The sequence below is a fragment of the Pomacea canaliculata genome, linkage group LG10, assembly GCF_003073045.1.
Source record: "Pomacea canaliculata isolate SZHN2017 linkage group LG10, ASM307304v1, whole genome shotgun sequence".
In the NCBI taxonomy this organism is placed as follows: Eukaryota; Metazoa; Mollusca; class Gastropoda; order Architaenioglossa; family Ampullariidae; genus Pomacea; species Pomacea canaliculata.
In genome coordinates this window covers 21,354,494-21,380,287 of record NC_037599.1, presented here as the reverse complement: position 1 = coordinate 21,380,287, position 25,794 = coordinate 21,354,494, and the positions used below count along the sequence as shown (strand labels likewise).

The 25,794-nt window shown below is 42.3% G+C and overlaps 1 protein-coding gene across 7 annotated transcripts in view; it reads left to right on the top strand.

Annotated features, from left to right (window-relative positions):
- Positions 1-25,794, top strand: part of LOC112574485 (patj homolog) — a 105,434-nt gene that overhangs the window by 53,558 nt on the left and 26,082 nt on the right. For 4 of the 7 annotated variants that reach the window (XM_025255592.1, XM_025255591.1, XM_025255594.1 and 1 more), the window contains 13 exons: positions 3,839-3,973; positions 6,049-6,204; positions 7,378-7,548; positions 8,371-8,488; positions 10,111-10,202; positions 10,546-10,681; positions 11,009-11,140; positions 18,441-18,520; positions 19,681-19,854; positions 20,179-20,583; positions 20,922-21,164; positions 21,840-22,577; positions 23,575-23,736. In XM_025255592.1, coding sequence (XP_025111377.1) covers positions 3,839-3,973; positions 6,049-6,204; positions 7,378-7,548; positions 8,371-8,488; positions 10,111-10,202; positions 10,546-10,681; positions 11,009-11,140; positions 18,441-18,520; positions 19,681-19,854; positions 20,179-20,583; positions 20,922-21,164; positions 21,840-22,577; positions 23,575-23,736 — 2,742 coding nt within the window. The remainder of the gene's footprint in view (positions 1-3,838; positions 3,974-6,048; positions 6,205-7,377; positions 7,549-8,370; positions 8,489-10,110; positions 10,203-10,545; positions 10,682-11,008; positions 11,141-18,440; positions 18,521-19,680; positions 19,855-20,178; positions 20,584-20,921; positions 21,165-21,839; positions 22,578-23,574; positions 23,737-25,794) is intronic. The other 3 variants (XM_025255596.1, XM_025255593.1, XM_025255597.1) reach the window with 3 other exon arrangements.

The window sequence follows — 25,794 nt, the reverse complement described above, 5'->3', positions numbered from 1 at the left end:
AGCAGGAGGCATAAAGGATTTTTAGTTTACCTGTAAGTGTGTAACATGTAAGTAAGCATCAGTGTGAGCATAATACCTTGTGTGTATGTGTGTGTTCGCGGTGCGTGCGTTCTGTGTGTAGTGTGTGTGTGTGAAAGAGAGAGAGAGTGGGGGAACGGAGAATATTGTACACCTCGTCTTTTTTAACAATTGGGTTTTTTCATTAAAGGTTAACATTTTCGGCGATGTCAGAGCCAAAATAGTCCACACATCTTGAAAATCTGATTGAGTTATAAGCGGGGAGGAACTGGGACCAACGTGCTCTCTCGTTTGGGGCGGAGAGAGCGACTGTTAGTAACCAAGTGATCCAATCGACTGCCTTCGCAGAGGAAGGGAGGGAGGAAGGCCTTTTGATTGTGGCGGTCCTATTAGCTTGCTAATTTGGGGCGAATTCAGTGAAGAAGGTTAAAGCAGGGTTAGTGGTTCATTTAGTTGAGACAGTGGCAAACGTTGCTAGGGCCGTTCTTCTGCTTTTGGTACTGGTTACTAAACAAAAATCCCGCTGTTTCATTCTCTTCCTTGACTTTTCGGTGGTGAATCATAAATCGAAAGTAGGAACGGATGGACAACTCTCTTTTTCTCGTTGAAAATAATAAAAAGAGGGGTTATATAGCGCATTTCCACACACGAAGGCGAGCTCGATGCGCTTTGCAAAAGACAAGGGTCAGTAGGTAATGATGCCGTTTGAGACGAGCATTTCAATCGGGCGCGCGTGCACATACGCACGCACACATATGCACACTGAGCACTACAAGGAACATGGAGAAACGCAGAAATAGGAGAGGATACCGAGAAAATAACAGCCGGGGTAGACCGATTACAGTAGGTATATCAGAAAGTTTAAAGTTCAGACCAGAAAGGATGTAGCATTCCCAATGTACGGAGAGACAGAGGTAGAGCTGGGCCCAGAAGAATGATTGATGGTTCGTCGGTCGATTTAATAGGAAAGTGCTTCCACCTTAAGGTGATTTCGTACTGTGTCACATACAGTGTTCCTAGACGAGATCTGAACCCGGGGCCTGTCGCTGCAGTGGTGAAAGCGAGAATTTTAACCACTTCACACTACCAGGCGTCCCTTTTGACGGCCGAACCCCTCCAGTCTCGTACGTGGCGCAGTTGGAATAATCGGCATGGGCAGAGTGAAGCTGCCCTGCCAGGCTGGAATGGCAACACAAGCTCAGACAGATTGGAACGAGACCGTGATGAACATGATAGAGAGCCATAGTGCGCAAATACAGGACGCGTGCACACGCATAAACATAAAAGTTATATGCGTTCTTATATTCGTTTACAAAATGATGTGACTAAACCTTTTTTTTTATTCATAATCCACGTGGTACGTTTAGAATGACGGTAATAAATATGCTGAACCCATTTAAGGGTCTAATGAATGAATAAATTGGCATTTAAGGATAAAATCGTGTTGAAATCTTTAGGAGACCATCTCTAAGATGAGCGTCACTGGTAAAATTTAAGAAGCATGCGCACACGCACCTACCCGCTTGCTAATGTGCATTTAAAAAAGATGTCGACCCATTGTTATTCGTACCTATTGGCAAGTTCTGGTTTGGTGGCGCAGTTATTCGAACGAAGGATAACTCTAACGACCTGTTGTGCAGAGTTGAATAATACGAGAATTTTTGTTGCAGCGTCTGTTGTTACCCGTCCATCTGTCACTTGTGCCCTACGTTTATAGTGCAAACCCACAAATCATCGCCCTTCGCCGTTTTTGTTCTTGTCTTTTACATCAGTAACCTTTAAGTACCAGTACTTCTCCCCAAGACCACCTTCATTGCAATGTTGGGTGAAGATTGAGGTGTCGATCCAGACCAGATGCATCCAGGCGGTGTAGAGTAGGGTTGGTGTAAAAGTGTATGGGGTGGGGAGCAGTTGGGATCCTTTGACTGTAATCACTGGGTGTGTTTAGTACCGTGAAATGGCTTATTGGACTGACGTATTGACCTAACGCCAGGCTCGTGGTAAGACTTGCCGACAGAGTTTGCTCAAGCCGTGGGTCGCAGTGTGTGGTCATGCCAAGACTTTTGATTTTGTTTTCTTTGGCTGATGGTGTACCGTAAAGTGTCATCAAGCTACCAGGACAGGCAAATATGACGAAGTTGTGTGTGAACATAATCACGGACTGGGCTCTCGCTAGCTGGAATCTCGCAGGCCAGCTCCGCGCCATCATGGGTCAAAATGTCGTGTAAGGTTATTGATCTTGATTCTCCTCTCCCTCCACTTCTTCCTCCCGGTCATGCTGCTCCTCCCCTCCCATAGGACAGTCACTAATTTGATCCTATCGCACCGTAAGAGGCGACAGAGAATTTGGTTATTTTTCGCGTTAGTAAGTCTGCCGCCACAGTGGTGTACGTATGCGTGCGAACATGAGCAATAAAGAGGTTTTTGAAAGGGCACGATTTATTCATCATCATTATCATTTTCATCATGTCTTCCCTTATTTGGCTGGCTGGTGGCAAAACACCAATCATCGATAATAGATAAGAATATAATAGTAAGGTGTAGGTGGAGAGAAGCGGTGTCCTTTCCACTTTTAGTGGGTCCTCCAAAAAAGATTTTAGTAGTAGGTTCTCCCTCCTAAGTGATTTTTCCTGAGATACTAGAGAAGCCATGGCCTGTTGAAAATCATACCAACGGTGTTCGCTGTTATAGAGTGCGTTCTGAGAAATATAATGACTCATTCTTCAGGCGAACCGATGAGAACAGTAATATATAGCAATTATCGTAAACAAAAGTCTTCGAGTGATGGTAGCGCATCACATTTATGAGTATTTTGTTCCAAAGTAGATGTTATGTAATTTCCAGAAGCTTTGACGGGGTCCGTCCATTGAAACAGTGCATACGTATGAGTAGTGTTAATTCTACTTCTGGTCAATGTACAACACGTTTGAACTTACCGTATAGAACATGCTTTCCGGAAGCCCTGAAAAACAGTCTCAGACTTCTTGAAATTTTCAAACGGATATCGCTCATCGATAACGTGCACATGTATGATGTTTGTGTGAAAAACAGAAGCAAGAGCAAAGATAGGCGCAAAATTAATTTCCAGAGTCTGTCTTCTGGGAGAAGCTTTTGTCTAGTTCACGGAATTCGCATTAATGCTTAAAGTCTTGCTGATGGTAAATTCGGTTGTTTTCCCCTGTATGGCTATTATCATTTCTGAAAAGATAAAGCTTTTAACTTTCACAAAGGTTCGTTACTTGTACACTTTTTCTTTCTCATAAAAGAAATACAGGGAATAGAAAATTAAATATCCTGTGCTTGTTCCTGACACTGGTTCATTCCCGCCTCTTTCGAAGAATAATATTTTGTCTTTAAATAAGAGGAAAAGTTATTTGTAGCCTTGGTGAACAGCAGCATACTGTTCTCTGTGAACGTGTGTGCTATGGAAAGGAACTGTTAAATACAGAAGTCTCTGAGAGCCTGGTACCCTGGCTACATGCTACCTGATGAAAAAGGAGCTGTGAACCGGGAATAAAAGCATGAAGACATTCGCAAATGTACCTTTTTATGTAGTGTTTCCTAGTATTGTCAACAAGACGCCTAATATTTGTATCTGGTGATAGTGTTGTTGAAACTCCAACAGTTTTAAACTGGGGATTTCAAACCCCGTGCATATTAAGAATGGGAAACCCAGTGTTGTAAGACCAAGAGAGTCGACCGAGCTTTATGTAGCTTCCTTTAATAACTGGAAGCGGCAGGAAATTGGAATGATTTGAGGGAGGAGAGGAGATTACTGTCAGCCAAGAATGGTAACATCACTATTTCGTTTGTATTTCAGCTCAATGCGGACTGGACTCAGCTGGAAGTCATCGACCTCATCAACGATGGCACGGGGCTGGGCTTCGGCATCATCGGAGGTCGCAGCACTGGCGTCGTCGTCAAGACTATTTTACCTGGTGGAGTGGCTGACCTAGTGAGTAATATGTGGTGTGTGTGTGAGAGAGAGAGATTCACCCTCTGGAGTGGCTAACTGGTGACTTCTGTGTGTTTGTTTGAAGACAAATTTAGAATATTGTTTGATCGGCGGAGTGGCCGTGTGTGTGTGCGCGCCCTAAAATATCAGTTCCTCACTTTATTCTGAAGTTTTATATAAATATGTAAAATAGTGTGTATATATATATAATAGTAATGTCTGTGTACAGTAAAACATGTTTATGATATTTAGATAGCCATGTTGCTGCAGCTGGTACAGGATGTTTAACGGCATCCAGACGAGACATTAACAACGAACAAAAAAAAGGAAACATGTTAATAAATGATTTCTCTTGATGGGTTCTCTTGTTTCATGCAAATATGCACCTTCCGTAACAGCATGAATTTTACAGCTGTCCTCAGAGCAGCCATAAACTACTTTGAATGCATTAGCCATCTGCGATATCTTCATTTTATTTTGGTCACAAGGAGCTATCCTAAACAGGAAAATTTGGAGGGACATATATGGCCATACTTTTAAAAACCACTGTGAGTCGTCTGTTGTTACGAATATAGAGTTTTTCCTAAAAGAAAAGGGAAGAACGATGCACCTTAACAAGGCAGGCAAAACCGATATGCATGAGAATAAAGAAACAGCTTGTGCAACAAGACAACACAGCGAAGAAAAATTTGGGGTGAATGTTGTGCATTGTTGTAGACTTCCAGAAGTCTGAAGGCTGAAGCCATAATAATCACATCCCAGCCAAGTCCGCTGTCTTCGTTGTAGTTCATTTTCCCGACGATCGCGTGTTTCACCACAACAGAGAGAAATGGCGGCGCCAGAGAAAAGGGGGAAAGACTCCCTAACGAGTTATGCCCCCACTTTTTCGTGCGCGCGTGCCAAAGCGGGTGGGGGAATGGGAATGGTGGAAATAAAAATCAAAGTAAACCCTTGCAGGCTGTCTGTGCCTCTCGCAGTGGGAAGTGGAGAACTCTCCATAGCGGCGCTGCACAAGAAGAGCAAAATCGTGTCTGTTGGCGCGGCCCAGTTGACGGCGATTGCAGAATCATGACCAGGCCCCCCAGCGGGCCGCTCGATGCCGCAATTTGGCCGCTGGCGAGCGGTGCGGGTCAGCGCTGTCGGGGATGAAAGAATTTCTCATTGTGGAAAATTTTAATTCCTGCCATTTCCTCGGCTTGTACAGTTGGAACACCCTCTTCTTTTCTTCTTTCTTTTTTTTCTTTTTAAGCCGCTGTACGCTCGTGTAAAGCCTTGAGGAGCGTGACTGCGTGAGGGTGTAGAGGTGATGGGAGAGATGTGGAGAGAAAACTACAGAGAGGCAGTCGGTTATTCTCTGTTACATTGGTGAAAGTCGGTAACACGACTAATGCTATGCGTCACATGGCGTCGACTTGTTTCTCATTTCAGTTGGGGTGGGATAAAGATAACGATTAGCATAACGATTAAAACTGAAAAAATGACCAGAAAATTACACGCACATTCCAGTAATATTAATCGGTTAATACTTTTAGTCAGAGTATATATTTGTGCACTATTTCTCTACAAAACAGTGGTTAAGTGGCTGTAGACATAATGCGTCACACCAAGCACCTAAACCCAAGCATGCGTTGATGGCTGCTGTAGAGGTACTGACGCAAGTGAGGATTGTCTGCTGCATTGCTTTGTTGGTTGTTAGGTCGGCCTGTTTGGCTTGTTATTCAACATTCTGAGTGGATGATTAGTGTGAGCTGGGAGGCTTTCGGACTTTGTTGGAGAAGAAGTTATCACTTTTATTAACACCTTTCTATAGATAGTAATTCTTATTGGGGCGTCATGTTAAAGGAATATGGATAAAATTGGTGTAAAGAAATAGAAGGCTTTCAGCATATACATTTTGCAAGGAAGTTCGTAGGTTTGCTTTTTAGAGTAGTATGTTGTATATTATAAATGCGCTTATGCAATACATGAATGGAGACAACTAGGATGGGGTTTTTTCTTTAGAATTTGTTCACTGTGTGCTGTGAGCAGTTATGAACACAAAACATTTATTTTACTTACTGTTATTATTATAATAGGAGGGTCACCTGCGTAGTGGAGACCACATCCTACAGATTGGTGACGTCAACGTGCGCGGCATGAGTTCGGAGCAGGTGGCGCTGGTGTTGCGGCAGTCCGGCAGCCATGTTCGTCTGATTGTGGCGCGCTCCATTCTCGAGCCGCCACCCTACCAGGTGACAGACAACGGGTCATAAATGACAATAAGTAATCTCTAAGGATTGCACGTCATGTTGTGTGTCCGTCCGGGGGCTCCACCGAAATGTGTATATGTGCGCGCATGCGTGAGGTAGAGAGCACAACCTTAAAATTCACAGAAACATTTCGATCATATCCTTCCTACAGCCATGATCTAGAATAGAACAAGATATCAGTGAGACACTAAGAGTGATGTCGCATGCAGACTTCTCCCTGGCATAATAAATTAGTCCTGACACTTGCTAAAGGCCTCGCTGCCAGAACCTTGACGAAGCTGGTGTGTGGCATGATGGCAATGTACTGAGGGATGTCAGGATTTTGGTCCTTTATATTATGATGTCTGTGCGTTGTTTCTTTACGGACCTTTAAAGTGGACGATTGCAATGTAGAGGAACAGAGGACTGCTACAGTAGTCCCGTAACTTATGTGGTTAGTTGGTTCCTTAACCTTTCCCCGCCCTCCGCAGAGGTCCACAACCACGTACGTTCAAGATCTATGCATAAACATTATTATACACCGACCAGAGAATGCAGCATGAATATAGTGGTTTTATAAACATAATATATTAAAACACTTCCTGATTCCTTTCTCTCACTGATCTGCATTTAATCCCTACCCCATGACTACAAGGTTCATTATATCTTCTGACCTGGGAAGTGCACAGATAGAAACGAAATGTACATTAAGGTGGAACAATTTAATTTTCTGAGTTATTGTTTTTATATTGCTTCACCAGTAAGTCAATAGGCTTGCAAAACTATCATCATGATTGCATTGAAGATTTTTTTTTTAAAGCAGATTCGTTTAAAACTGCACAAGTTGCAGGACCACTGTATTCAAATTTCGATGCTCGCAGTTTTTGAAATTTACCTCTTACCCTTGTCGACAGCTTGTCGCTCCATAATCTAATAATTTTCGTGTATGGCGATCGCCTTAGGTCTTTTAATACTGACTCTTGTGTTGGTATGTGCTGGTTCTTTGTCTTATCAATATCAGTGTAAAAATTTATCAGCTCTGCATAGTGAACACATTTATAATCGTCTCTCTTTCGAGGTGATAGCTTATCATATAATTAACTGTAGATGGACGAACTGACATTCATAACGGCGTGTATCTGAACGTAACCTTAAGAGTTTGTCATTTTACCTCAGATCCCCAATGCTCCCATCATCCCAACCGAACAGCTGGACGAACACATCGCTCACATCAACCTGCTGATGGAGCAGTCCGAGGCCCGGGCGGCCATGGACGAGCTGGCTCTTCAGCAGCTACAGATGTATCCTCACCTCAGTAGTATCATGGGACAGGTTCAAGTGCATCACGTGAGTTCTTTTTGTGTCCAGCGTGTAAATAAGAGTGATAATGTCAGGCCTTCTTTAGGGCTACTGTGCGGTCTTTTTGTATACAGGATTTGTACCTATCCGTATCCTGTCATATCATGATTTGCCAGATTTTTGGGGTGTACATTTTTTAGCGGTAGTGTGTGTGTGTGTGGTCAAGCAATTAAAACAATTAAAGCATGGTAATTTTATGGACGAAAAGAAAACGGTCGACAAAAGATAGGCCAATTCGCTGGCATCATCCGGTAAAAGAGAATCGAAAACATGTCATTATACAAGATAATTACTGGATAAAATTAATGAAACATGCCTTTTTGTCTTTTTATGTTTCCTCTCGGTTACGTGGCATTCTATCACTAAGGTAACTGCAGGTCCACGAACTTACCTTTCCATGAACATCTGTGTGTGGTTGTCTAAGTGTAGCGGCGTTTATCAGAGAGTAAACCGTTTTCCATCTGAGTCACTCTCTTTATCTTGCATAGCTGCATTGACTGTAGAGCAGTGGTTCTTAACCGGGGTTCGATCGAACCCTAGGGGTTCGGTGAGTCGGTCTCAGGGGTTCGGCGGAGCCTCCGCCACGGAGGTCAAGACACACCCGCAATTCGTGATGACACTAAAGAAGGGTTCGGTGAATGTGCATATGAAACTTGTGAGTTCGGTACCTCAAACAAGGTTAAGAACCACTGCTGTTGAATGTGTACCTGCGCATTGACATACACACGTCGCATTATTTCTCTTGTCGCTTTGGGACCTTGTCCTGAACAAGCCCAGAAAGGTAGTCATCACGAGCACATTTTCTTGCAGCAGCCCTATGACCCGCAGGATATGCCCGAAATGGAAGTCTTTGAGGTCGATCTCATCAAGGATACTCGTGGTCTTGGAATCACCATTGCTGGCTATGTCGGCGGGGATAACTCACCAGGTACAAACCATATAGCTTTACTGATGAGGTTTGTGTGAAGTTGTCGGCTTCGTGTGTTAGTTGTTAAAGAAGAGCAAGTGTCTTTACGCAAGACGATTATGTATACATGTATATAGTTTTGAGAAGCTGATACAAGGCAGTGATCAATAGTGTTTCTTGTTTCAGCACGCATACTCTCTCTGGCTTCAGTTTGCAATTGCGGTGTAGTGGTAGATTAGCTCGCCACACTACATATTCTGCTGCTGAATCGGCGTTAAATAATAATAATAAAAAACCTCTCCCAAGTCGACCGTAGAACGATGAGGGTATGCGCCGGGTTGAGAGCTCTAAAACAGTTGACGGAGCAGCTGTCAAGTTGCCTTGTCGGGAACATTCGTAACCAAAAAGAATGATATATTGGGAGTCTGGCAGTGTGGACGTTGTTGTCTTCACTTCCAGATTAGCGAGGTGATCGGGGGTGACTAGTTAAAAACAAAACCCTTGATGACCGCGTTTCCAACCAAAGGTCGGATGGATGGATGGGTGGGTGGATAAGGACATGGCAAACGATTTGACTGAATTTCCAACCCCCATCGTGTCTCTTCCTCTCTCCCTCCTTTTCCTCAACATTCAGCCATCACACACTACCGGTCCCTTAAAACTGGGCGACTTTACCCCCGTGCCCCGTCTCCCAGTCGAGCTTCATGCTGGCCAAGCCATTGATTTTGTTCTCGAGGCTTTCGACTGGAATGCAGGTTCTCCAACACCACTATCTCAAAACTCAACAGTAACGCTCTGTTAAGGATTTTTTGGTCCCTCAACCAGGTCCTCCTCAAAATGACAGACTACTGGGGTCGATTGCGGGGATGATAGCTATGATCAGCGATAGCAGTTCGTGACGGAGTGAGATTCGGGTCCAGCGAAATGGCTTACCGCGGGCAGACAGAGCGGCGGTACTGGGTGGAAGACGCAGGGGAAAGGCTAGGATGGATCAGGCCTTGGGGTCGTTTCCCTTTAGTGCATTCTGAGCACTTGGAACAGATGGGGATTGCCGACATAGACAACAGATGCAAAAGACCCTGACGTGTTTTTGTGGAAAGGAGGTGGAAGATGGTGCAGTCGTCTGACTGAAGAAGATACTTTGGATTCCATCCCCGTTCACATACACACACATATTTTTTTTTAGCGACCTCAATTTTTTTTTGTCAGTCAAAAACTTAAAAAAAATACAAATCCTCACAGAGCAATCGTATTGGAAGAGTAGAAGGATATTTTGTCTAGAATGTGAATGCATCGTGGGTTACACAGTATGATGTGAGAGAGAGAGAAGCGAAAGAAATAAGCACACTTGAGTAATGCTCGTCACTACCCAAATTTTGTCTCATAAAGTGTCATTTGATGTACTTTGGAAACCACCTCTAAATGCATAGTTCCCTTTCCAGAGTCAGCTCGGCGTATTTTCACCCCATTTATGCATGATAAATGCGATTCGTAGAAATTAGCGATGGCGTATGTCATATTTTCTTTTAAGTCTTGTTTTATCATGATGATTTATCGTCTTGATGTTAGACTGTATCTGGAAACTTACTAATGAGACATATGGGTGCTATTAACGGAGTCGCCTAATCACACGTGTGTTTCAGATGAAGTCTCTGGAATATTTGTGAAGAGTATAAGTCCGGGCAGTGCAGCAGCGCAAGATGGACGGATACACGTCAATGACCAGATCATTGAGGTCAGTGAATTAGCGATCAGTAAACAGGTTAGTGACAGTGAACAAGCTAATCAGATCGGTTACTATAGAAAACAGTGACCAAATCATTAGCTACAGGACTACACTATATCGGCCATGAATGAGGATAAATAACTATAGGTCTGTGATGAATACCATGAAGGAACTTTGCATATAGTGAACCATATAATTGTTTCTTTATGTCAAAGATCTAAGAAAGATCAGTTTTTGAGATCATGTACTTATAAGTAACAGTAGAAATTGTTACCTGTACTTTTAGTGTGAGTGAAAAGTATTTGGACATGTACTGGTCAGTGCATTTTCATTTGTGTACCTGTATTTTCAGGTGGATGGTCGCTCTCTTCAAGGCTACACTAATCACCAGGCAGTTGAAGTTCTTCGAAACACAGGCCAGTCGGTCCTTCTTTGCCTTGTACGGTTTCAGCATGGACCAAAGTACGAGAAGCTTCAGCAGTACCTGGGTAAGTCGCCGCCTTCTGTATGCTCAGTCTGTCCGCTATCTTAATGTTCAGTCTCCTCTGTCAAAATGTTCCGTCAAACCCACACCTCCTCTCTTGACGGTAGAAGGAAAGCTAAACCCTTACTACACCAAGGAAAAAAAATCAGCACACTTGAGCTTTTGACATGTACTGACACGCCTTCTTAAGTAACTTAAAGCCTTAGTAAAACAGAAGTTTGATTGGTTCAGTGGTTAAAAAACTCTCCATTGTTACTCTCAGGCACATTTGATTGTAATCTTTTAAGTAATCATACTCCTCTACAATTATTACTACTTATTTTACTTGTAGCCCAGGCCAATCAGAACAGTTCCGCCATGGCGGGTCAGGATATGCCAGCCGTGTCTAACCCCACTTATGAGCTGGAGAATGGACAGGTGGACCTGGAAGATGTCACCGTCACCGATGCTGAGGACGATTACAGTAAGAAGAGTTAAATTTGCTATAGCTGGGCTGATGCTTATGCTGCTACCTTGTGACCTGTTTTCCAGAAAGTAGCATGTTGCATGTGGAGGAGGAGGAGGAGAGCATATGTGTGCGCCTGCTTGCATGCTTGTGTTTTTGTTTCCAGTAACTGTGCATATAAAATAGGTTTATATATTTCTTAAAATTTTATTTCTCGTTTCTATAGAACTGGCTGCTCCATATTTTTTCAACAATTTTAGCTACACGTCTTGTTTTGCCGATGTCAAAATTTGTTGCTAGAAGTGTGCAATCATTTCAAAGCGATGACCGAGACATTCATTTATTAGTGTAACAAGTTGATGAAACTTCGACATATTACTCGGGTGGAATGAGACACGATGCTTCTTGCAAGAATCCACACTAGTCTCTCGCCCTTGATCGATGTCATCTCATTCCAGGTCGTGGGAGTGAACCGTGTTGATGGGTTGCTGATTTATCTGAGGAAAGTAAAGTGCGGCGGAATTAGAGAATCGGGCTCCACTTTGGCCTTACTGTGCGCTAAACAGAGTTAACCACTTACAGCTCACCGCTCCTATTTCGGCAGCTCTGTTATGGGGACTTTTTCTGTTATCTTATAAAGCCCTCAAAGTAAAACCAACCTTTCCTATTCTTGATCACGGGGTTCAAGTGACAAAATGTTTTAAATATTTTAAAATATAACCATGGCATATCACATTGATGAACTTTAGTTATGTCCACTAGACCACATTGTCTTGCTTTCATGTTTTTCATCGGCGAAGAGCAGTCTGAACATTGATTCATTGTCTACACAGGTCTTGCATAGTGGCAACACTTCATTCTTTAAAATGTGAGCTTCTGTTATCGCCTCCTTAGTGGCAAGGTCAGCGTTTTTGATGAAATTATCGCCCTAACCGTAAATAACGGTATCCGCTAGTCCAACTATTACCCCCACCCCCTGACTTGATCTTTTCCGCCATCATCAGTATTCTCATCACTTTCTAACGTTCATCGTTTTCTTCAGCATCGGCAAAAGGAATAAGTACAGTCTCTTCCTCTCTTTGAATTTTGACATCGGGGAACGTGCACATTCAGATGATGCAGAATTTCCATGCTGCATCATGCATCTTTGTCGCAGTATCTTATTCTTCCCTTCTCCCCATCCCACACCGAGTCCTCCCTGACACTGCTTTTATTTCCCCCACCCTCCTGTTCCCTGCGTTCTCCGCACAGTGGAACCTATTCATGCGTCCCCATCGATCGGTCGGCGGCGGATTGAGGCATTGATCTTTGCCCCGGAAAGTGTGACAGATTTTTCATTTTGCCTTGCTGAAAGAGGAGTCTGCAGCGATCTGCAGCCCAGGAGCCGATGCCCAAAGCGACAGGCTACACCTAAGTTGCTCGCCTTGTTTTGGGGAAACGAAGACTGTCTCCCCCACCCTTGCCGGCGCCATTTCCCCCACCTCGCATTAGAACGTGTCGTTGCGCGGACGTCCCCCCTACCCTTCCTTTCATCCCAAGCCTCTGCGCATTTTTGAACTGGCGTGTGGGTTGAGTATAGTGTAGGGGTGTATGAGACTAGGTTGGTTAAGGTTCACTGGGGGCGCCGTGCAGTTGGTGTGAAAGGCGAGTGGGTGGAGGATGCGCACCAGCATCGCCCGCGTTCCTCAGAAGGCTTGTGCGCATGCCGGAAATATTAAGTTTCGCTTCGAGAGCAGAAACCTTAAATGTTTGGGGCAAGGGGCTGGCGGTTTTAGACCACGCGATTCACTAGCAGCACAGCAAGAGAACAGTAGAGAGCGGTGCAGTCCAAAGTTTTTGAGGTTTTGCCAAGACGATATAGAAGTTAACAGTGATTAGAGCTAACGTGCCATACACCGGGACTTGATAACCACGTTGCTTTTTTCCTTGCTTATTGGAATTTTTCCTGTATATTTTCAGCAGAAGAGAATTCTTATCTCGTTCTTGCTGTTTATCAGTTTTTTTTTGGTTTTTTTTTTATAGTTATTGCTGCGTGCGAGAGTGCGCGCGCGCTAGATGAATGTTGATAAAAGATGAATGAGTATATTTATTGACGGGTAATGGAAGCACGCCAGTTATCAGTTGCATCGTCGCCACCAACATGACGATAAAGACTGACAAGGAACGGTGGTGTAGACGCTGCTCTGTTAGAAATAGGCAGTGTTACGAACTGGTCACGAGGGGCGCAGCTGGTTATTAGAAGTATTTCTCCGTAAAACGGTTTTTTTCAGTCTCAGACAATGACTGCTTCCCAAATGATGACAATCCAAAACAATTTCGCTAATATATCATTGCCACTTAAAACTACCTCATCATTTCAGCGAGCTGTCCTTCTGTTCATTGTATACTTGTTAGGAGCCAAGTTCTGATTTTTGTTCGGTTATCAACCTGCTGTCTATGAAGCTATGTATACTTCCAGCAGTATTTGTCACAAGGACGAACGCGCGTGCGCTTTCCTATAAAAAATGTCTGTAGGTATGCAGACTCGTGCTGTCCTTGTCCTGCCTGACACACGCTGTGAGAGGGAAGAGACTGTATAATTGATGATGCCTCAAGACTGAGCCTTCTGTGCCCACTTCAAAGGAAGAATTTCAGACAAGCAGATCAATAATAAGGTCATTTATGCTGCTCTGAGATATTTCTTGCTCCGGCATTTGTTAAAGTTTCCAGCGATATCTGCTGACGGTCCATTAAGATAGATGATGTGTTTGGCTTTGAGGTGAACGTGATGTTGCCATCTGTCAGGCAGGTTTTCTGGGACCTGACCACTTGCTCACCTGCTTCATATCAGTTTCACCGTATGCAAAGTAAATTGTAACTTGGGGGCCTTAGTGCATTCGAATTAAGGCACATTACATTGGAAAAATATTAAGTGTTATTTAGGGAAAATATTTTTTTTTTAAAGTGTAAAGTAGGTATGTAAACAAGGAAGAAGATACTAATTGAAAGAGTAAGTGGGCACTGAAGACCTGTAAATAGCCTCGGTCTTGAAACAGTTCGGACTTCACACTCATATATCTCCTCGCTCTGTTTGTTGTGTTTGAAATATCTTTCAATGCCATTTCGATCATGGAAGAAAACAGCTGTTACCGAGTTCTTCTCTTTTTAAATGACGCCAAGTAATTTATCAAGATGGAGAAGTTGAATGCTGCAGCACCCGCAGTAATGGAGTTTTCATGACGTGGACGCGCCAGAGCAGTTAGGATCAGGTCAAGGGGTGCACTGTAAATTGCCTTAAGAGTTTGAAAGTAACTTTTTCGGGTAGTTTTGAAGTGTTTAGCTGTCGCGGGTTTTCTTTGTGTGGGTGGGGTAGGGTGGAGTGGAGTAGATAACACGGCTGCCAGATAGACAAGGAGAGTTCGCTACCTAAACACGTCAGCGCTGGTGCTCTCTGCGTATGTTTAAGGTTGAAAGCCGATACAGCTTTCCTGTCTGGAAGATGGGCATCAGGTGCTACCTGCGTGTATTCGAGATGGAGAGCGTGGAATACATGCAAGAGAGAGCAGATGCTATCTTGGTATCTGGGAGCAAGACAACAGGTGCTAACTGCGTGTATTCAAGGACGACAGCAGATCGATCATGACGAGCGGTTTTACTTTGTAATCGTATTGTAGCAACAGGCGCCGAATGCTCATCTTCCGTTGTGTTGTTTCTCCATTACAATTTTTGGTGTCTTGTGACAGCGAACGTTCTTTACAAGTATGTGTAGGACGATCGTGTGACTGTTGTAACCAGTCTTCTCTAACATGAGTTCACAAATGCATTGTGAGTTTCTCGTAGTGAGTCATGTCATATAATGTCGACGACCAGGTTGATGATGCTGGATGTTTAGCAGAGGCAGGGGGACGGGGTGTGGAAGAGAGGGTTCATTTTTCCAGGTGATGTATTGACCCGTTTCATTGACGCGGTAACCGCGAACCGTCTCGTCTCTCGTGTGGATCTGATCAATATATCATTATTTCTAAAGCTGTCATCGTGTCGCAGTACAGTCAGCAAAGTACATTGACAGACTCTGATGGTGATTCATCTTCGATATTAATTTCGGTTTGAGCGAGGTCTTTGTCATCGCTATCAGGAAGGTAATGTAGCTTCCCTTCCCTCCTCTCCCACCCTCCGTATTGTAGATATCTGCACAGACTCGCGTTCCCGCCATTTTTGTGTATTAGACGGAGATGTGCACAGGAGGTTGGCAGCCTTCTGGTGGCCCCATGACCACCCGATGGAGAGGGTGTGTGTGGTTTTGTGTGTGTGTTGACATCGCAAGCGTCTACCGTGTCCGCGAAGTTAAACGTCCTCAGAGAACAATCAAGTGACAAAGTAATCTGCCGACAGATGGCGCTGCCTACGTTAGCGCTAGACACTAGGGAAGGGACCCGAGATGATGTGGAACCTATAGAGCTATGCTAAGAAACGTTACAGAAAAGGCGCTTGGCATGCTTGTTGACGGTTTGACACGTCATAAGTTTACCTCGGACTCCTGGAAATAAGTGATGTCCGGAGTTTGCTGCGGCCCGTGTTTGATTTGAAAGTACAAGCTTTCGTTGATAGTCAACGCCGACAGTTACGGAGAAGTCGTGCACACACCATGCCGCTGCAGGATCATCACAGCTTGTGAGGCAGCACTGAACACACCCCGGTGAGAACACCATCAGGCTTGTTCATGACGTCTGGCACGGAGTAGGGCAGCGCGACACGTGCAGGAAGTGTCGCCACTTCGTATGTGAACAAGTTCACGGAATGTGTGTTTGTGTTGATGTCGAGTACAACAGCGCGGACAGCATTTGTGATGCAGAAACTGAGTCGATGTGTTTCTAAGTGCTATGTCTGCTGCGCTAGTCTCGGTGACTAGGCCCAGGGGACATTCTTGACGCGAGATGACATCAGCGGGTCGTTAAGAGAAACTCTCTAGTGGCCTGCCAGACAGTTTCGTCTGGCTGCTGCTTCCGTTCAACAAGAGTGGCATAGCAAGTCTATTCTTGCCATCCCCCTGTTCAGACTAGAATGTTCAGTGGATCCGATAGTATTGGTTTGCTGTAAGTGGGCGGCGATAATGTGGTGATAGCTGATGTCTTGTTGAGGACATCATATTAACACCACAATCATCAGCGCATGCTCTGTTTCTCCCTCGCGCACTTACCCAACAACGAAGGGAAGCTGCGGATCAAACAAGCCCATAGAGAAACCACCAATCGGCGACGAGGAAATAACCCGATCTGATGAGGGTGCGGGGTCGCAGGGTTATGTTGTAGACGTGAGAGGTAGGTAGCACTGTGCCTTGCGATGACATAGTGAGACCAAAGAAGGTCGCTGTTGAGACCTCGGACACGTGCTAACAGCCGTTAAGCTTTTATCACGGAGTCAGTTCTTGTTCATGGATGTAGCGGCGCGCGGGGCAAATAGGGGCGTGGCAGTCCAGTCCAACACCTGTATGTACGACAATCCACGCGAGGTACAGACAGGCTATGACAACTCATCTCACAAACAGTGCACACATCATCTCAGTTCAGAGCACCGAAGCAAAGAACTGTCCAAAGATGATTCTAGCTTTTTTTGTTGGGATATTACTGGCTTCATCACCAAGCTGTCTGATCCTGATTTTGTTGATTAGATTAGTTCTCTCGGTTCAAACGCCAGCTATAACTACTCGGCTGTCAGCTGCTACCTCCTGTTAATGTGTAAAAATTTGTCAAACTTTGTTCTGGAAATCTAATCAAAGTGTGATAATGTTTTATGTGTCAGACTATCAAAGGGGCATTTTGGAGTGATATGGATATTATATTTATGGTCTTATATAATCACTAGGTCGATAGTAGTTACTATGATAGTGCCATCGGCGTACTTGAGTGGTTTATGGTGTTTCATTTGGAAGACGGTATAGATGTATATTGTGGTATCGGTGGAGATTTCCACTCTAGAATTGGGAACTAGTTTTTACATAATTTGAATGAAGACCAAAATCAGTTGGATGAAACAGATAACATATTTCAACGACACTCTGAAAATACTGTATTAAACTGCTTTGGCAAAGTTCTGATCCAGTCGTATTACATGTTCCAAGTGGCACTTTTAAGCGGCTTACTATTCGGTGGCGTGGATGGGAAAGTTACCTTTTTCCTAGAGATGAAACAGTTTTCGGGAAAAATAAACTTTGCTACCTTTGATCATATTTATATGTTGGTCTCCGTGATCCAGAAGTATTTTTAAGGCAAGCAGAGAAGTAAATTCTGTTTGTTATATGGATTATTTAAAAACTTTCGATTTGGTTGGTAAAAACAACCTTTGGGAAGTGTTATATAAGCTGAAGGTTTCGACGAAAATGCTAAAATGGTGTAAGGTATCGATAGAGCTGTACAGTTTTGTATTTGTTGGCATTCCCTGATACCTGATTTCTTTGGTCCCTACTGATAACTGAACAAAGAATAGGAGATTCCTACCCTTCCCTCTGCTTAGAATGGCAAAATCATTCTCAGAGGAGGAACCCGTTGTTTCCAAAAGGTCACATACTCCATCCTTGAACGCTCATTAGTTGGTCGTTCTGTCTCCAGCGACAGTCGAGAAGTGTTAACGAGGGTCTTACTGAACGACCAAAAAATAAAAGTAACCTGTCTTCCGCAGCCGCGACATTCTTTGCTTTCATTAAGCTTCAAGACACGAGAAAGGATTGACTGTAGAGGTGCAAACAAAGTTTTCAGCAGTAGACCTTTGAGCTGACCGCAGAAGTCTCCCTCCAACTCACTCCCTCCCTCATCGTGTGCAGTGCAATAGCAGTTCGTGACTACGATTTGGTGCCGAATGGGGTTGGGAAAAGGAAGAGGCAAAATTTATTGAGCTCGCTAATGTAACTTTTTTTTTTCGGCACGGCCAGCCAGCGCTTTCTTCAATGAATAGTGGGGTTTCGGGACAAAATTTCGGACGGCCATTCCTAAGGGCACTCGAGACGCCCCACGCAATAACCTTTAAGATGTCCTGAGGTGAAGTGGACAAGGAAATGATGTAGGCTTACAGAGAGAGACTTGTTCAGCTTTTAAAACACATTCAAGCAGAATAGTCATAAATGTTTTGGAGGTTTTAGAAGTATATGTGGCTCCACTTGTGTGTGTGTGCATGCTTGTATATGCATGTGCGTAAGTTACTCTATGCATAATGAGTTTTCCCCAAAGAATTAATGTTATAATACTATTTTGTGATTAGTAAGAATGATTTGGAGTGCATAGCATGTGATATGTAATGGAAAAATAAAATAATAAAAATAACAGAATATGTGATGGTGTTGCTGCAGGTGGAGAGCTGAGGTCTGATGTGGAGGCTGCCATTAAATCATGTTGGGAAAGGATTGTTGGCCCTGACTGTGAAGTTGTGGTAAACTACTAAATATCTTTAAATTTTACATAAATCTAATTTTAAAGGATAAAATTATCTCCTTGGTCACCAAATTAATGATCAGAAGTTCTTATTCTGGAATTTAAAAAAAAAAATGATGGATTCTGAGGTAGTTTTTTTTTTTTTTAATTCATTGTTCTTACATTCATGAGGGGAGGGGGGAATTGAAATGGTACTAGATTTGGAAGGGGTATATGACCTGTCAAAATTGGTCTTGGATTTGGAAGTAGTTAATCTGCTGTCAAAATTTTCTCTTTCATCACCCTTTCCTAATCTGCAGCATGAGTGACCTTATACCCACTTAAAGTAGCAACTTTCAGCTATATCAGCATGTGAGAAATGACATTGGGAGTGAAATGTTGGCATGTAGTGGCAGAAATGTAATCAAAATATATTTAGGAGACAAAACTAATAAAAAACAACAGGGCTAAAACATTTGTTGAATCGCTATATTCCACTGCAGTGATTTATTAAAAGTTTGTTTCCACTAGTCTGCAGTGTTTGGAGAAGACTTAGTTTATTGCCTTTTTAGCAGTCTGTTCTAAAAGATAGTTTTATTGAAAACATTCAGTCATTGACATTTACATCAAATGGAGATGTCATATCCTGACGACATTGCATTTAGAGTGATTGATAAATAGATGAGCACACCATAAATTTTGTAAACAATTAAAATATCCATATAGACAGGCTATTTGCATAAATTTGGCTGCAAAATCATGCATCTCACTAGATGTCTGCTGATTGTGCAGGATTTGTCTTTTAGACAACGCGCTTTGCACTTAGAACATACATGGAACAGCACACATATATACATATATTTCTATGTCTTCTCAAACGGGAAAATAGAGTGCATTGTCTATTTTGGTGGTTGACTGAGGTGTGCAATCCTGAAATTTTGTTGTTTCTCACCTGTTCTTTAATGAGAAAACAGTGCATAAGAAATGTCATGTCATTATTATATCATGTTAGAGTTTTTAGCAAATTACTTATTTGATTTCCTTGTTGCTTAAATTGTTGACAGTGACACTGACCTGATCCTTAAAATTGTGTTGCATCTTGTCCAGTTTTGCTTAGAGCTGAAGCAGCTGTGATGATTTTTTTTATGTGACCCCCCTTCTCCCCCAACCTCTTACTAGATTGCCCAGCTGTCCAAGTTCAAGGAAGGTGGTGGATTGGGCATCTCTTTGGAAGGTACAGTGGATGTTGAAAATGGACAAGAAGTCCGTCCTCATCATTACATTGGCTCTATTAGGCCTGATGGTCCTGTTGGTTTGAATGGTCGCCTTAAGACAAACGATGAACTGCTTGAGGTAACTATAGCAGCTGTTTTTTGTTTTATTCACTTACATATTTATCCATGTGGATAGAATTGTTTACCTATGTGTACAGAATCAATGGTATGATTCAAGCACATTTCATTGATGATTAAGTGAAGTGCTGTGCAGGAGCTCTGAAAATATCAAGGCAGAACTTTATGGAGGTTAGATATTAACAGCCATTGAATGATTATGCTCTTTAACACGGAAAATCTTATAGTGGTTTTCAACTTTTAAGTTTTATTTTTATTCATTTTGTTTAAATCCTGGAAAATTTTATTGAATCTTTGCTTTTGTCTGTCTTGTCTTGTCCTCAAGGTTAATGGAAAACGGTTGCTGGGTCTGAATCATGTCAGTGTGGTGGAAATTCTCAAACATTCACCACAGCATGTACGGCTGGTGTGTGCTCGCAGGAAGAGCCCTCCTCAAGCCGACCCATTCCCTGCACCACCTTCATCTGTGCCAGCTGCACCTTTCATCCCATCAGCTTCATTTCAAGATGGAGTGGGTAGCACTATACCAGGCACTGAAAGGCTGATCAAGGCCAAATCAGAGCAGGCTTTGTCAACATCAGACAGTGCCCCAGCTACTTCATCCTTGAATAAGGCAAAATCCAGGTCCCTTGAACCCTTGACTGGATTGGCTATGTGGAGCAGTGAGCCTGTTGTCATTGAGCTTGAGAAGGGCGACCGTGGATTGGGGTTCAGCATCTTGGACTACCAGGTTTGTATATCAGCGCTTTTGTCATCGGCTTCTATAAGGGATAAAGAATTTCTTTTAAAAAGGAAATTAGCATGTTGGTACTACCATGATGGTCTGATTACTTTAGGTCATTTGGTTAAACAGGCAGCATAAATATTAGCATGTTTTGGGAGTTCTTCAAAGAGCATTAGCATTGACAGATCATGGTTTTGTGTGGCTGTCTCAAAGAAAGGTTGTCTTGGACTGCAGTTAATTTAAAATCACTTCGTAAACATTGATTACTTAATTATATGTGGTTTGTATCATCTGTCATTCCCTTGTAATATTAAGCCATGACACTGTTGGTGCTGATTTTACAGGATCCAATGAACCCCAATGAAACAGTGATAGTGATACGCAGCTTGGTTCCTGGAGGTGTTGCTCAGCAGGACGGTCGACTAGTACCAGGTGACAGACTTGTTTTTGTCAACAATACATACCTGGAGCAAGCTTCACTTGATGAAGCAGCACAGGCTTTGAAAGGTGCGCCCAAAGGTATAGTCCGCATAGGTGTGGCTAAACCTTTGCCCCTGTCAGACTCACCTTTCCGTCGTGAGCAACAGGTAGGTAGATTAAGGTTTATCTGTTTAATGCATTTTTGAAGTTTAGATGGATTTTCATGCTGCTTGAGCTTTGAAAACTTTCATTATTTATTTTTAACTATTTGCTGTGGTTTGTTTGGACTCATCCTTTTGCCTGTCATTATTTTTGAAATTTCTGCCTGTGGGCATCATACATAGGGATGATTTTTATTGATGTAAGTTGCAGTTCATGAAAATATTAATATACCATATTGAATTTGATGAAGTTATATTTTAGAAAGCCACTTTATAAAGACCCCCTTTCCACCTAAAAAAATATTGCATCTGCACTTTTCAATAGATTATTAGCACATTGGGAAAAACCCTCCATGAACTGATCAAGTTTAAGTTATTTCCCTTAGACAGTCGCTTTATTCTTGATTTATTTACTATGGGAGCAAGGCTTTAAGCATATAGAAAAATGATCAATCTCTGTGATCATTAATATTCTGGAAATCATGAAAAATGATACAGAATACAGTTGCATTTGCATGATGAATGAACTTTGCTTCATATCTTTGTCCTTAAACCTTGACTTGCATTGCAGCTGCTGTTAGTGGCAGTTGGATTTTTTTTATGTTTGCTTCTTTTCTCTTTTAGTTGCTGGCATTTATTTTTATTTAGAATTTTTTTTCCGTATCATTTCTCTTTCTGCAGTTCTCCTTTGGGGCTCAGAATCATCAGGTGTCTGAAACAACCCCCTTTCCTAGTGCACTAGTGTCAGAACTGACTAGCGTCCTCAAGAATCATGTAGGTACTAGTGCTGGCCATACCAGTGAAGAAAGCAGATCAGGTGGTGTAAGTCCCAGTATTGTGCAAGGACATATTCTAGTGGGTTCGTGGGATTCCTCATCCAGTGACACCGATATTAAAACTAATAGAGGCAGCATGATGCAGCGCAAAGACAGTTTTTATGAGAGTGACGAGGACTTGCGCACACCACGTCGTACTTCCCCTCGCAAACAAAAAATGGAACCAGAGGAGATGCCACCTTCTTATGAAAGTGCTGTTGAGGTCTCCGAAAAGACCACTGCAACTGCCCTCATGTCATCAGATGTGAAACCTCCACTTCCACCGCCACCACTGCAGCCTAAGTCATCTCCTTCAGAGAGGCCTGCTGCCTATGCTTCTAGTTATGAAAATGTGCCCAAGGTTGAGCAAGATCTGATATTTAACATGTTACAAAGTGTAAAAACAGAAAGTCTTGCACCACTCCCTTCATATGAAGAAGCTGTCCTTGGATTTGGAGAAACGGATTCAACGAGTGAGGCCCCTCCTGTGCCCCCACGAGCTGAGTTTCAAGAGAACACAGTCACTCACCTCTTGACGGTGGATGTTGGACATGCTCCTGCTGCAGCAGAAGAATTCCGACTCTCAGATCTGGAACCAGAACAGGTACTTGCAGCCATACCGCATGTCTTGTTGTAGATGTTTTCGTACTTCCTCCAAATTACTTGTTTACACTTGTAACACCTCATGTCTGTTCAAAATTTTAGTTTCATTGGAGCAGTGTAAAGAAATTTTTGAGGAGTTAGCTTTAGATTGTAGTTTTGACTAACGGCATCTAGGGTGAAATCTGCAGATACTACATTCCCCCTACCCCAAAATCTGAAAATAGTAGTGAATGTTGCATGGATTGCTGTTTCAGTCTCTTAAGCAGATTATAAAGACAAGCATAAACAAATCCTAAGAAAACAAACATTCAAATGACAAGTGTTGCATTGTTAAAAAGCCTGCATTGGTTTACTGTTTCTCACCATTCTGAAGTGGGTAGTGGGGCTTGGGGATGAGGGAACTGCCTTTTCCTTTGGTGTGCTGTTCTTTCTGGTTTTTGCATGTTTGTAATCCATTTTGGTTGCTTTGCTCTCATCATTTCTTGTAGTTAAATTTCCTTAGTGTGTGTGTATGTGAGAAAGAGAGGGACAATTGCATTTCTTAAATCATTCTAATTGTTGTTTGCATACATGTATGTCGATAAAGGTTTGTCTTTGTTTAAGGTGCTTATACGTATTTTTCTGCACTAATTATCAACTGTAGAAAGTGATTTTTAAAAGGGGAAAAATTTACAAGCTGTGTTAAGTGTTCCTTTGTAAACACTTGTCTGTATATTTACTTTCATAGTAAAAGTTTGTATAAAATACACACTTTCTTAAAATTCATTCCCCTTTCTCCAGAGTAATATCAACCAGATTTGCTTGACAAAGTTAAAAAAAGTATTTGGGATTTTTATTTTCACTTTTGACTCGGAGAAACATAAATATCTTTTTCAGATATACGCTGAGTGTTTTTAAATAGATTTAGTGGCTAGGATTGGTCTATGGGCAAAGACACATGAAGTGCTTGTTTTGCAGAAGTGTTGCAAATATTTTGTGTGTTGTATCCTGTCAACCAGCCTCTCTCATCACCTGACAGCCCCCATCCTCTGATGGACACCTCATCGCCCCCATCTTCTGCTGTGCAGACTGTGTCAGGTGGTCGCGTAGGGAGGGCACGGGGGCCGCCTCCCCCTTTACCTCCCAAACCGCGACTGCCTAAACCTATACCTGGCAAGCAGGTAACCTTTTGAATGAAGGGGTCGTTTCATCACTTGAGACTCAGTTTAGCACCTGGGGTTTGAAGCTATGGAACAGAGAGGTCCCAGGCCAGGTACCTTGAAGAATGGCATCATTCATGAAGTCTGGATGCTTGTGGTCATTCACATGCAAACTTGCCTCTTTTTGATGTTTAAGGCAGAGAGACACAGACCTTAGAGGCTGGTAGATAAATATACTTTACCTCGCCTCCATAGCTTCTGCCCTAGAAGCTTGCTTCAAACCACCGTTCCTGCTACATCCCAACAAGCTATTAATATTCACTTATATGCATGGTGCATGAGACCTTCTGGGTATTCTTTGACAGTGGCTGGAAGACCTAATGGGGTTTCTTTACTCAGTTTCCTGGGTTGCATGTGGTTATGGCACAAGTACTAACCAACATTATTGACTGACCAAAAAAAAAAAGAAGAGAAAAAGAAACAACTTAAAAGTAGTATTCTGTCCAGATTTTAATTCTTCACTTACACTCATATACAGTTCACCCGGTTCATGTTTCACCAACCATTCACGAAACAGATGCACAAATATTTTTTATGATTGGCAGATTTCCATCATCTCAAAGGCATTAAGTAAGGCTTTATAAAATTACAAAGATAAGGATAGGATCAAATGGGGCTACTGCTGGCAGAAGATGGTTTAAAAGAATGACCCTACTAATGTTGCAAGTTCACAGCCAAATATGATTGATCATGACTGGTGTGATAAGTCTTTGAATTGTGTTTAACAGAAAGCTGCTAATTGGATTCATTACCACTATATGCTCACAGTTAAATCATATGATTGCAAAATGGTGTTGTATGCTGCAATTTCCATGTACACGATTGCTGTTCAACAGCCTGCAAATCTTAGTCAGCAGATAATCCCTATCAATTTCCGGAACAACCTCTCTAGCTGGAAAGCGCAGTATTATTTTTCTTTTTTAGATGTTCTCACTTCTTTCTTGTTAGAGCTGTAGACAGGCTGTACTTGACAAACCTGAAAGAAAAGTGAAATTGTAGATCTTTGATTCTTGCTTTATTGGCATTCCAGAGCAGTGAAGAATTCTGAAAGCTTCTCTTTTCACCATAAATCTAGCTTGTAGTTGTTCAGCAGTTGACACTAACAATGAAGGGAAACTTTTTTTAACATATTCTTATTCTCCTATTAGATTCACACTGTCTTAAAGGAGGATTATTTCAGCTTACTTTTCCTGCTTTATAGAGTTTAATACTGAATGTAAAACCACCTTAGTGTTGGAGAAAGCAGTATTTTTCTTGCGTGGGTATTTTAGTAGTTGACATAGCAAAGTTCTACATCTGTTTTCTGCAACATTTTGTCTGTCTCTGCCATAGTAGTTATAGGAGACAAGTTTGGAAAATATGGAATGCTTGCTTAAAATGCCAAAGTTTTAACTTGGCATTCATGGATAAGCAAGTATTACTAGAATGATAAATGTACATCAAGAAATGCACTTGCAAGCATCATATATTTTAAAACTATTGAATTACCTGAATTGAATTTTTTTCCAGTGTTTTCACTGTTTATCTGAAGTGTTGAGGATACAAGTTTTTAGTCAATCTTATTTAAATCAGAATTGTTCAATTGGTAATTTATGCAGATACTGAATGACTTCATTCAGAGGAATATGTCAAGGAAAATGTCTTAAGGGGTGATTAGTGAAAGCTGGGTTATTTTGTGATTACAAGTTAACGGTACAAACCGCAGGATCTGGGAAGAGGGAAGGAAATGAAATTGTTGATTGTGATATTTTGCGATGTCATGCTTGTAGAAATGTCAAATATGAACAATTTGATTGTTTACCATTGTTATGCTCAGGGTTTAAAGGTAAGTGTAGTTTTTGTGGGAAAAATTGGTCTATTGCAGGGAAATGAGACTTTAGCTATTTTTCATGATGTCTTAGATTTTACCTTTAAATTCTAACTTGCTAGGAGCATGGAACATATTTTTAAACCGATCCAAAAAAAAACCAACCAACCAACAACTTTAAAATTAGAAAGGGCATGCAATCGCAAATCATG